This window comes from Caretta caretta, chromosome 1, assembly GCF_965140235.1.
Source record: "Caretta caretta isolate rCarCar2 chromosome 1, rCarCar1.hap1, whole genome shotgun sequence".
NCBI lineage: Eukaryota > Metazoa > Chordata > Testudines > Cheloniidae > Caretta > Caretta caretta.
The window spans coordinates 271,052,778-271,066,350 of record NC_134206.1 but is presented as its reverse complement, the minus strand read 5'-3'; the positions used below and the strand labels follow the sequence as shown (position 1 = coordinate 271,066,350).

Here is a 13,573-nt window from a genome sequence, read left to right as displayed (position 1 = left end):
GGAAGGAGATTCCACCACCTCCCTAGGTAATGCATTCCAGTGCTTCACCACCCTCCTAGTGAAAAAGCTTTTCCTAATATCCAACCTAAACCTCCCCCACTGCAACTTGAGACCATTACTCCTAGTTCTGTCATCTGCTACCACTGAGAACAGTCTAGATCCATCCTTTTTGGAACCCCCTTTCAGGTAGTTGAAAGCAGCTATCAAATCCCCCTCTTTCTTCTCTTCCGCAGACTAAACAATCCCAGTTCCTTCAGCCTCTCCTCAGAAGTCATGTGTTCCAGTCCCCTAATAATTTTTGTTGCCCTCCGCTGAACTCTTTCCAATTTTTCCACATCCTTCTTGTAGTGTGGGGCCCAAAACTGGACACACTACTCCAGGTGAGGCCCCACCAATGTCAAATAGAGGGGAATGATCACGTCCCTCGATCTGCTGGCAATGCCCCTACTTATACAGCCCAAAATGCCATTGGCCTTCTTGTCAACAAGGACACACTGTGAACTCATATCCAGATTTTTGTCCACTGTAACCCAAAGGTGCTTTTCTGCAGAACTGCTGCCTAGCCATTCGGTCCCTAGTCTGTAGCGGTGCATGGGATTCTTCCGTCCTAAGTGCAGGACTCTGCACTTGTCCTTGTTGAACCTCATCAGATTTCTTTTGGCCCAATCCTCTATTTTGTCTAGGTCCCTCTGTATCCTATCCCTACCCTCCAGTGTATCTACCTCTCCTCCCAGTTTAGTGTCATCTGCAAACTTGCTGAGGGTGCAATCCACATCATCCTCCAGATCATTAATGAAGATATTGAACAAAACCGGCCTCAGGACCGTCCCTTGGGGCACTCTGCTTGATACCAGCTGCCAACTAGACATGGAGCCATTGATCACTATCAGTTGAGCCCGACAATCTAGCCAGCTTTCTATCCACCTTATAGTCCAGTCAATCAAATCAAACAGTCAACTGATATTTAGATACAGTTTTTAAAATAAGCCAGATACATCAATGACATTCAGGCATTCACAGGGTAGGTGTAATATTTAAATAAGAAAAACCTCTAATCTAACACATCTAAACTAAATAATTTAAAATCACATTTAGAAATGAGTCAGATTTATGTGCCTTAACCTATTTTTCTTAATTGGCCCATTTCTGAAATGTATTTATCTTATTTTAATTTGCTGGTTATATCTTGCTTTGCTGGTAAATCTGTGATAATCAGCTGTGCCTGTTATCAGCTCTAAAGTCAAATTATTTGATTAATCCCCGGGGGTAATTTATATTAGCATCAGAATCCCTATTTTGGATGTAATTACAGTTTATACACACTGTAATACATGAACAGCAACAATATTTTGTACAATTAAAGTATAAACTTCATATATAAATAAATCACTCAAGTAGTGGTAAATATTAAATAAAGGCAATGCCCACCTAGCTCTGTGATATTCTTTAAATATATGAAAGGCAAAGAGTATACAAATTTAAGCTAAATATGCTGACAGTAGCTGAGCAACAGGAAATGTTGTTCTATCACATCAGTGGCTAGGTTCAAATAATACAACTGGCCACCCAGGACAAGAAATCTTTAAATCATGCTTCTTGTATCTAGGAATAGAGATGTATAGACCACACGAGGCAGCAATACACTATTGTAAACTTTTTTTACCTTCAGAAGATGCAATCACAGCCAATGGAAAGGCAAACTGAATGGAGTGTCAAGGAGCAAAGCATTGGCCTGGGATGAAGGAGTAGATGGAAAGCCTAAAACTCAGCAAGATGATTTCCACACCCTCAAAAAAATGTACATACTGATTAGGACTGTGGATAAGAAAAAGACTAAACAATAATACTAGGCAACCCAATGCAATGAAAAAAGAATTTATAGATCAACAGACAGTAAAAAGTATCTTCTCCTATTACTTTTATTCAGAAACCCACAGAAAGTTCAGCACATCAAAATGTGCCCTCATTTGAAAGTGATTTTTTTACAAAAGAAAACCAAAACAGTAAAATGATGAGTGAAGTTAGTGCTTGTGAAAGTGAGCAACAGATGGGGCAGACTTCAAACCAGCTTGGTATCATCAGCATGTACACAGCAAAATTGCCTACACAGCTTTGCCACTATACTTTAGTTTTTGTCTGCAATTCTCTAGTTACCCACTCACAGGCATTTCAGCAAAGACTGACAATTGTGCCTAATTCATTAGGCAGTGATTTTTGTGACATGCATAAATAGGGACTGGGGCAAGACCATCAAACTCATTTCTCATGACCTAACCCATTGTGCAATCTAGTTCCCAACATAAAAGGTCCTCATTTCAGGGCAGATTTAATACAAGCATAAACCTTCAAAGCTGCTGTACCAATACAAGTTCTACACAGCTATAGAACTGTAATGGGAAGTTTCAGAGCATATATCACAGAGGCAACTAAGACATTTATACTTATCTGCCCATTGGAAACAACTGCCAGAATAAATTTATTTTCAGGTTTGTCTAATAGGAATCCATAAAGGAGAACATGTTCAGTTCTGGTCATCGTAAAAGGTACCAGTTGAGAGCAACCTTGGTGTCTTCACTAATCTCTATCCAGACATCTCATTTTAGACTAGACTACAAACATTGGTTCTTTGGACTCCTTAGTATGTAGGTAACCGTGTACATTACTTATTTCAGTATTGAATAACAGTACTGAAGGAATAAAAAACAACAGAAGACTGAAAGTCATGCAAGCACAAGGATGACTCTTCTCAGGCAGACCACACTATGAATAGGTTAGAAAGCTGACTATTTGAGAGGAAACAGATTATTCAGGTTTCAGAGGGGTAGCTGTGTTAGTCTGTATCAGCAAAAACAATGAGAAGTCCTGGTGGCACCTTAGAGACTAACAAATTTATCTGGGCATAAGCTTTTGTGGGCTATAACCCACTTCATCAGCCTAACTGGTGATACCATTATATATGGGAGAGATTGCTAGAGAGGGGAAAACCTACATTCCAGATAAAACTAAATCGTTTTATTCAAAATGATTTAGTTCTCATGACTCTCTCCATATGAAGCAGACATCTATTCTGCTCTGCTGCAAATGAAATAGATGAAGTCCAACACAGAGCAATACTAACAGTCCCAGAAAACTCAGCAATGAATTTTCTCAGTCCCGTTCGCCATACAAGTCTCACCCATATCACTGTGACAGAGTGCAGAGGCACTACTTAGGTCACAGCGAACAAAGTTAGTACCAGTTTCCCCTTCATTGCACAGGGGCTCACAATAACGTCAATTTGGTGAGAGTAAGGATGAATGCCTTTGTGAATGCCTGGTTCAGAAATAGCAGTAAAATGTTGGGTACAGGCCAGGCTGCTCAGTCCAGTGCTGGTTCAGACCTGGGGATTATAGGGATTCCCAGGCAATGCAGAGATTTGGCCCAAATACAGTTCTCAGAAGAATATTATTTCCCAGTAGAAGAATAGAGAGCTACAGCCCTGATCCTACATTGTGATCTGCAAGGGCAGTTTACCGATTCTACACAAAGCACGATGCAGAATCACAGCCTAAGTGAGAGAAATAAAGGTAATCACTGCACTCAATAAGAGGCACTGAACTGATGACTAGTGGCACAGTGCCTTAACCAGCAAGGGCAGGGATGCAGAATCCTTTTTTGTTTTCCTCTGAGGGGAGATGGGAAAGAGTCTTCAGCAAAGCTGCCTTCATAATCAAAAGGATCAGTATACCCAACAATGAAAAGTACACACCAGTAAATACAAAAGTGAGACATTCCAAAACTTTTGCTGGCAGCAAAGCATTTATTAAACAGATTACCAAGAGTGGCCAACAACTGATTTATGTGCTAACAGAAAAACTTCTTTTGGCCCATTTTTCAAAACCAACTATAGGATTTGAAATAGAAGACTTCTATTTGCAGAAAAATGCCCTCATGTTTGCAAATCCCAGAATGTTATCTTCAATTTGTGATGTAGCTGATCAGAAATGCCTCAGATTATGGACTGAATGATCTATCCTGACATGTTGGTTTAAATTGTTTTGTATTAAATGCAAAACCCTACATTACCACTGTGCAAATTTGTATTTCCAGACTTGTGTTAAGTTTCCAGTAGAAACATTAACTCAAAACATGTTGGACATAATATGTTAAGTATACACTTTAAAAATATTCTTACCAGTATTTTAAAATACTCCATACACACTGAATTAATGTTGCTTTTTGAACTTGCAAAGTTGGGAAAAGTGTATGTTCAAATTTGAAAACTTATAACTGCACTGTGTAAGTTCTTGCATTTAATTCTTCTGAAATTTCATTTTAAGATAGAAAAAAATATAGCAGTGACATTATGGAGTTTAGCTGTGCAACTGTGTTTTCCATTACTTCAATAAAGTTTAAAGCTGTTTTACTTGATATATGCACAAAATACAATTACCCAACTAAAACCTAATCAAAAACCTACACTGTGTACAAGGGAAATGAGTTTTTCCACCCAGCTTCCCCCACCCCACAAAATTTATAATGCAGCTATTCCTGAGGAGGTAACCACATACACAAAACTCAAATCATGCCGGAACACTCCAGAACAGTGTTCCAGTATTTTTGGGGAAAGCTAGAATGGCATACCGGTACTTTTGCCAGTTGTGGGCCAGGCAGCTCCTTTGCCTCACTAGCTGCAGAGCATTCTCTGAGCCATCAGGTGATGGTGCTGGAGCTAGGCTGGGGTGCTCAGTGGCAAGAGAGTGGAGGGCACCAGGGATGCCGCAGCCAGGACAAGACAGGGGAGTGAGGGCCATTATGAGCCTGGGGCAGAGATATAGCTGGGCAGCAGGGACGCCTGGACAGCATAGTTCCCAGCAGGGAGTAGGAGCTAGGCAGCGGTAGGAAGGAGGTGGGGATGGGACAGGCTCTGCAGAGAATCACCCCCAGCTCTCTGGGTCCTCACCCAGCTCCCGCAATGCCCCTTGGGGCCTCCCACTGCCCTGAGTTCAGACACTTTTTTTAAAAAGGAGTCAAGCACTAGCGTATGCACACCTTCTTAAAAATCAGTTTGGACTCTCCATGCATACATAAATTCTCCTCCACTTTTGGCTGAATAGGGGATGAAAGAAGATGGAAGCCTGGAGAGTGGGGAGATTAAGTTTAAAGCTTAAGTTATTTGCCTATAGGCCCCAGTCGGTAATAGGGTCCATATTTTGTCCATACAAAGAGAGAGCCCACTCTGACTTTCAGAAGATCCTACATGTCCCAGAGGCATTTAACAAGTTGGGCCCTGAACCTCTAAGCTCTCCCACATGGGCAGCCTCTGGTACCTAAGCAGACCCCCCTGAATTCAATTGAGTTCTGTGTGGGCACAGGGGTCTGCCTTATGGAGCAGCTTGCAGGACTGGGGCCTTAACCAGAGTCTCAGTACACCCAGTAGTAGTATCAACTCTTCTATGTCACTTCAGTTATCACTAGTTATTTCAGTTGTAATCACATGTGCCCCTGGTTCCCGTAAGCGCTGTAACCTTGCATGTTTGGGGATCCATAGTTCTGGAGGGGTGAGAAGACTGGGGACATGGCTGGGTTCATGAAGGGAGACCCTTTTTCTAAAGAAACATTCCCCTGGAAACTCAGTGGTGCCACTCCCTTTGTGCTCTCAAACCCATAAACTAAGACGTTTTCTAACTAAAAATAAAAGTCATCTGGCCAGAAAGACTTTCACCCTATACAGAAAGGCAGAGTCCAGGAAAACTATGCTGCCTTAAGGTCAGATTTACCTCCATTTGCTTTATAACTAAGAATTTATGTAGAAGAATTTGCAACATGCAATCATACAACATACACAAAATGATTATTATTAGACTAGTTGGTTTACCATTCCGGTGGCACCATGCTTCCATCCACTTCCCAGAATGTATTTTTGCCATTCATTTCAGTAGTATAGTCAACCCATCTATGACGACCTTAAATTTGACAAACAACACTGTATTAGCTAAAAATAATTATTCCCAAAATAAAAAATGGAAGATAATTATAGTTAAAAGTTCAATAGTGTGTTGTACAGACAGAACCCCAATTCACCAGAGGCAATATTTTATTTTTGCTCAATGGCACCATCGCTCTTTACAGAGCATGGTGTATGCACGGATGAGTTCTAGATTTACACAAAGTATCATGATACATATGGACACTGCCATCGGACCTTCACACAATGACATAAGTTCATTTCTGATAGCAAAACCTACACCACACTCTCTCCTTACTCCTTCAGGTTTGCCATGCCAGGAAATAGCATAGCCCTTCTCCCTTATAAAGCCGTCTGAGAGCCAAGTTTCCCAAAGAGATGCAATATCAATTCTGAAACTTGCAAGCTCGTTACTCAGCACAGCCATTTCCCTCAAATTTGAATTCAGATCAAAGTCAAATCCAGGGCTCAAAGTCGAAATATTCCAGCAAGCAATTCTATTTATAAAAACAGCTGAGCCAGGATTTAAACATAAAATGAGGCAGAGCTTATTTGCCTCACTTTTTTTTGGCCACTCTCACACGAGGCAAGCAGGCCATCCCTAAACAGGGCTGCTTGGAAATCTGGGTAGCTGCTCCAGGGCCCTTATGTCTCTCTCAGATCCCTGTGACCATCTTGTCAAGACCTTCAGCACATAAACCTAAGCAAAGTTATGAAGGAGTGGAAGCCGCCATAGACATGTCCCCTTTAGACCAGAGCCAGAAACCAAAGGTCACAGGGAGTGTGGACATTCAGTGACACAGAGGTTGTAGCTTCTGCCAGAGAGCAACCTACATAGAGCTGCTAACTGCCTATTGTTTCAGCGTGAGTGCCAGTTCTCTTTATTATTTGCTTATTTTTGCTAATAAACAGATTATTTACCATTATGGACACACGTTCTTGGATTAATATAGATGTATATTAATCTATTAAATGCTGGAGCCTCATGGTAACTCTCCCTGTGCTCACTGGGCTGCACTCAAGGCAGGTAGCGCAGGGATGTGCTGAGCCTCAAATCCTGGAGAGCACAGGGAGCAGTATTGTGCAGCTCTGTGGGACCCCAGTGTCTCCACTCCCTGTGGAAAGCCCCAGCATCTGGGCTGCAGCACTACTCCCTTCTACTAACTTCATGCAGGCAAGTTTGCAGGGCTGCAGCCAGCAAAGGCACACCCCAGCGCTTTCTTCCCTGGCTGCAGCTCCACAAACTGGCCATTCACTTATCTGCAACTGCTAGATAATGGCAACTCTTTGCTGGCAACTGAGGGGTTGCTAATTGTCTACACTAGAGTTTTTAACTCACATTAACTGATTGTTTACCATGGGTGACTGACAACTTGCACTTAGAACAAGTGTTTGTAAATGTCAGGACACTTTACAAACACATTAGCTAACAAGCTAACTGGCACCAATTCAAGAACTCTACTGTAGACAAACCTACACACACTCCTGTACATCTACGATACACAAAAAGGGAACCCAACCATCATGAGACTAAGCTAGCTACTGCTTAGGGAGGCTCTCGATAGAGCAATGGGCTGGAATTGTGGGGAAGATGACAGAGGGCATTTGCCCCCCTTCTTGTGGGCCTCCTAAAGCCAGAAAGCCATCTGAAACCCTTAGGAAGCTCATCAAAAGCCACTTCACTCCCAAAAACCGCAATGTGCAGATAAGTCCTAAAAAAGCCTATTTTAGCTTCTTTGGGGAAGAGGATCCTACCGAGGCGGTGCATGGGAAGACAACTGGAGTGTTTGCACTCAAGGAGGCTCCAGAAACCTCCCGGGTGTTTAGGAGACTGATGCTTGCAAGAGGTGGATTTTGACCTTCCCACCCACAAACCTCTTAAGATTCACCAGGGTATTGATGTACCTTACCTAAGCAGAGCCCTAACTCCTACGCCTCTCCAAAAGGTTCCCAAAAGATAGGCTTCCTTTCTTAGGAGGGATCTGAGGAGGTGCACAGGCACCTGGGTCTCCTTTTGCAGATCTCAGAGAAATGATCAGGAAAGGAGAATGCTTCCCTAAACTTCACCTTTCCACAATCCTAAATTATGACTATTTTTAAATAAAAAATTCCCAAACCAATTTTTTTTCTTAAAGGTTAATGAGAAGTCAAAGTTGAGAGCATATCTATCAGTATCTTAAGGATAAAAATTCTTAAGGGAATGCTGTAGTTAGTGGGAAAACACCATTAAAAAGACATGACGCTCACAGTTAAGATTAAATAAGAAACCTAATCATTTTAAATCAATGGAAACTCACAGTTAAGGTACTCCAATTAGCTTAAATCTGCCCATTATGATGCTGGCTTCAACTTCTTTGCGAAGTGTTTGAATTAGGGGGAGTGGTATCAAAAATACATACAAGTCATGCATAAGGAAACCATGCAATATATTTCATTTCCATTTCACCAGCAGAATCTAGATAAACTATATGAAGTTACTAGGATATTCAGTTTAGTATACTTACCAAAAAAATACTTTTTGTCTTCATAGTATTTGTTTCCATATTTGTCAACACCTACTAGGGCACCTATCTTCAAATCGTTGACCCTGTGAATTCCCAAGACACAATCACTTCAATTGGAAGAAATTACAAAACACATTATCTTTCATTAGAATACAGCAAAAATAGTTTACAATCAGGTGAATTTAGAACACACATTTATACAGTGAAATACCTTTAAAATTGAAGGATCCCAAAGCACATCAGCAACTCAAACTGACGTCTTGCAGGATCTGGCCTGTAGTCTATTTCATGAGTAGTCTTTAACCATAGGAATAATCCCATTGACTTCCACAGGAAGAGTCACAGGTAAGGTTTTGCAGGACTTTACCATCCATTAGAGTGCAGCCACCTCTGACACAAAGTCACTGTTACACAGCAAAGAGCGATACTACACAACATTTCAGGAGGACATGAAAAATACTGTATCTACCTGAAGCTGTAAGGGTCGTAGCAGAGTTTGAATATAGCTAAGACACCAGGGTTCATTTCCCATGTCTTATGAAAAATACCACGGGACCTTTAATAGCCACAACTGGCCAAGACGTTGGTTTCATATCTCATCAAGTACAGTACATTTTACCAGTATTGTAATACTTAACTGAATGTAGGGCTTGCATACTGTTCAGATCAAAATCACAAACATGAGTTACATAGTTTGGAACATGCCTTCACTGATTATTCCTCTTTACTAAAATCACTTACACTTATGGCTGCCTGACACTTTCCATTATAAGACCCAGTTCTCAGTGGCTTAAAACTTTGCCAAACTAACCCTTTGGGCTGATGTTTTCAAAGTGGGTAGTCTGCCTTACAGAATGTTTTTGAAAAATTCAGCAAAAATAGCTCAGGCATTTCTCAGAAGGATTATGGAAAAATAGGATTTTCCCAATTTCAAAAAAACCCTCAGATGTTTAATTGAGAAGCTCTATGCTTTGGAGCAGGGACTTGACATTTAGCAGGGATATGCCTTCTGCCATACTAGTGCATATTCACCCAAATTTGGTTAAGTTGTAAGCCTCCGAAAAATCTTAAGTTCACACATGTTCAGTAGAGACTTTCTAGACTTTGGCAGCTAAATTCTACAAATATTCCATTTGGTTGGAGTATGCTTCAGCCCAAGGCTGAGCAGAACTTTCCATGTAAATGCTTCCTGCAGCCAGGAGCCACTACGGGGACAGGCACAGAAACTGAGAACAGGGAGATGCTCTCCAGTGCTGGTACCTAGGCAGCAAGGAGGAGGCAACAGCCTGACTGGAATACAGAAGAAACTAGAACCAGGCCTGTGTAGGGGTATCAAGGGTGAAGGAGGTATCAAGACAACACAGGTCGGAGGGACCAGAAGCAGAAGTGTCTATGTGCGGGGGAGGAAGGGGGTGTCCAAGTATGTCTGTAACCACTAGGGACCACTCCACTCAGAACGTGGAATAGACCCCAAGATTAAAAATTTTTCTGCTGCCAGCAAATAGCTGTGAAATCCACTGGAAAAATGTCTGCTTCAACTCGCCCTACTGTCTTCCCCACATAGAGGAAGACAACCTGACTACTGTTATCAGTTAGTCTGGTACCTCAAGTAGCAGAAGTCTGTGCTGTAGGTCTATGTATAGTCTTTAATTACCTGGCAACATACAGAGAAATGTAAAATGGTGGGGGAAAAGTTAAAGGTATGATATAAATTGCAATGGCAAGTAGCTGGCTTCCAAGTGATTTATATTCTATAGTTAAATGATATGACCTGGTTTTAGGAAAGTGCATCTACTTTTAATTAAAAAGAAAAGGAGGTCTTGTGGCACCTGAGAGACTAACCAATTTATCTGAGCATAAGCTTTCGTGAGGTACAGCTCACTTCATCGGATGCATCCGATGAAGTCAGCTGTAGCTCACGAAAGCTTATGCTCAAATAAACTGGTTAGTGTCTAAGGTGCCACTAGTACTCCTTTTCTTTTTGCGAATACAGACTAACACAGATGCTACTCTGAAACCTACTTTTAATTGTTTATTTGGTTATGTGTTAAAACAGAGATAATTTTGTACCATGTTAAGAATGACTAGCAGCAAACTAACTTGATGTGTTCCATCATGGAAACAGTGAGCTCTAGTGGACCGAGCATAGACCTGGGAGCCAAAAATCCTAAACTCTAGTCCCATCTCTGTCACTGTCTCACTGTGCTGCCTTGAAAACAGTCTTAGCCTCTATGGAACCATTCACAGTAGGAAAATGCACTGTTGCTGACAATGACTGTCAGAATTAGGTACACCCAACTGCTGTTAAATGGTTTAATTATTGGGTTTTGTCCCATCTTCACATTTACAGTATTGTTCCAGAACATGTGAAAACATGGTGACTATCACCTTTTCCATAACTTTGTTGAAAAACTTCACACCTTTAACACAAGAAAATCTTCAGAACAGGTTCGCTAGAATTTTTTTTCCATACAAATAAGAATGAATTGATTTATGTGGAATTACATCTGGGATTAGTCTGGGCTACAATTACTAACTTTTGTTGTAATTGCCACAAGCCTATTCAGCCTTCTCTTCAACTGAGAGGGCAGAATTGGGTCCTTAAAAACTTTAAACCCAGGTTAAAGGGACAATTTCATTTTTGTGTCTAAAAGTTTTTTGCCCATTCCAAGATGGCAATAGTTACTATCTGACATACTTGGAAGTCTGTGTTGTCCAGGAAGTGAGAAAATTTGTATGGCAGAGTCAGTGAAAAAGGGATCCCAAAGGTTTAATACAATTCATTACTAGGACCGCCAGGAGTTGCCATTAGGGAGATCCACGGTTAGAGTTTCAATTTAATCTTGTGACATTTCAAGGGATCTAGTTTTCATTTTAAGATTTTGAGAGTATCTATTTATATAGATGCAATGTTTTGATTTATACAAAACTTTGTTCTCAAAGAGTTGTGGAATGCAGTCATTTTGCTTTGTGTTGTAGTTGCTGACACTGAAGGACTATGGAAGGATTGATATAGTAGGTTAAAAAATTAACCAGATTAAATTAGCAAATTCAAATAAACTGTGTTGAGCTTAGTTCAGTGCTATCTGAGAGTTTATTCACAGACAAAGCTTTCTGTTATAGCTGTTTTAGGTGATGCCTGTAAATAAAAGGAAATAAAATTTCAGACTGAAGTGTGCTTTTAAATGGACGATATCACTTTAGGGAACTTCCTGCATTTTATTTAGCAGAACAGTAAGATTCGGGAGTCTGGTAAGAATTTTTTTTTTTTTAAATCAGCAGGTAGATTATAGAAATATACATCTAAACTGCTGAGTGGAAAGGAGTAATTTTGGGTTAAAAATAGTAAACTCATTTTATTACATGTAATATCAAAAACTTAAAATTGCAGTGTAACAATATCTAAAATGGCATTTAGAGTTCAACAGATCAGGCATAGCCAGAAGGAACAAACTCCATGTTTAATAGATGTATACCATGATGTGTTTTCCCACGTGCAGTGATGAGGTACCATTCCCCTTAAACTGAACATTTTTAGTTTCCCCTTTTCTTTGAATGCTGCTAAATAGAATCACACAAGAAAGCGTTTGTGTGTATAGGCTATAAAGCACCACACACTAATGAGGTATCACCAAGAATCAGACACACGGGATATATGCTGAAGCAGCTTCATTCTTTTAATTGGTATTGAATTGCCTCAAAAATCTTTAGAAATATTTCACCTGACAAAGTTCAGTCTTTTGTTCATAGAAGAGAAAAATTTCATGATACAATTTTTGTTTTCAATCTTCTAGATTTACACCTTTGATTTAGCTATCTAATATTTGGACCAGATGGATAAAAATATGCTGTAAGAATGTCAGAAATAGGCAAATGGATTTTTCTATAGCACAGGGTCTATGTTGAAACAATGTCCAACAGTTGGGGGTTGTTTGCTAAACTCAGTGTTAGTTTTAGGCAAGTAAATGTTTCCTATGTCTGTTCAAAGTACGCCACCTTCTATATTCTCCAGAAAGCTTTACAAGACAACTGAACCAAATTTACCAGACTAAAATACCTATTTAAATGCCTGCCTCTATCACAGATGTGGGCAAACTACGGCCTGCAGGCCACATCCAGTCCGCGGGACCCTCCTGCCCGGACCCTGAGCTCCTGGCCCAGGAGGCTAGCCCCCGGCCCCTCCCCCCGCAGCCTCAGCTCACTGCGCCGCTGGCGCAATGCTCTTGGCGGCAGGGCTGTGAGCTCCTGGGGCAGCACAACAGCCGTGCCGCCAGCCACTGGTGCTCCAGGCAGCATGGTAAGGGGGAAGGGAGGGTTGGATAGAGGGTAGGGGAGTTTGGAGGGTGGTCAGAGGGCGGTGAACAGGGGGACTGAATGGGGGCAGGAGTCCTAGGGGGGCAGTCAGGGGGCGAGGGACAGGCCATGCCTGGCTGTTTGAGGAGAGACAACCTCCCCTAAACAGCCCTCCATACAATTTCCGAAACCCAATGCGGCCCTCAGGCCAAAAAGTTTGCCCGCCCCTGCTCTATCAATTAATACTTTAAATTTAAGGTTATGCTTCCTATGAAGAGCCCAGGATTAGGATGAAAAAAAAAATAGCTTTTTTAATACACATACAAAATAGGAAAATGTATCTGTGCTTACATGAAAGATTCCTTTCCTGAAGTAATAATATCCACAAATCTGTTACAATCAGTTCTTCAGCTCGTTTGCAGCTTGGTGGCAGAAGACAACCTGTCAGTTATTAGCACAGGGGAATGCCCTGCCTCTGAAGTTTCCTCCAGTTGAGATAATTTTCACAATCAGAATAATTCAAATCTACTTTCCCCAATTAAAAATTGTGTTAAATATACTTTGGGGGGGGGGATTTCTTCTACTTCAGGGGATGGTAAATTCCACCTGTCAACAAACCCAGGTCTTTGGATGTCAATTTCCATCTCTGTTCTGATGATCCATTTTGTCTGCAAGTTGGCTTGATCTCTGGATCTTATTACTCAAAGAAAGGAAATTTTAAGGTAAGCACGGATTAAAGTTTCCTATTCTTTATGCTAAGGTCCATAGATCAATTTCAATAGTATTTTTATAGCAAGGTGTCTCCAAGGGTACAAAGGCACCTTAAAAT

At 41.0% G+C, this 13,573-nt stretch overlaps 1 protein-coding gene across 1 annotated transcript in view; it reads right to left on the bottom strand.

The window, feature by feature from the left end:
* Positions 1-13,573, bottom strand: part of NDUFA12 (NADH:ubiquinone oxidoreductase subunit A12) — a 35,717-nt gene that overhangs the window by 12,877 nt on the left and 9,267 nt on the right. Inside the window, exons 2-3 of the mRNA XM_048835571.2 lie at positions 8,452-8,534; positions 5,858-5,945 (exon numbers count right to left, since the gene is read on the bottom strand). Coding sequence (XP_048691528.1) covers positions 5,858-5,945; positions 8,452-8,534 — 171 coding nt within the window. The remainder of the gene's footprint in view (positions 1-5,857; positions 5,946-8,451; positions 8,535-13,573) is intronic.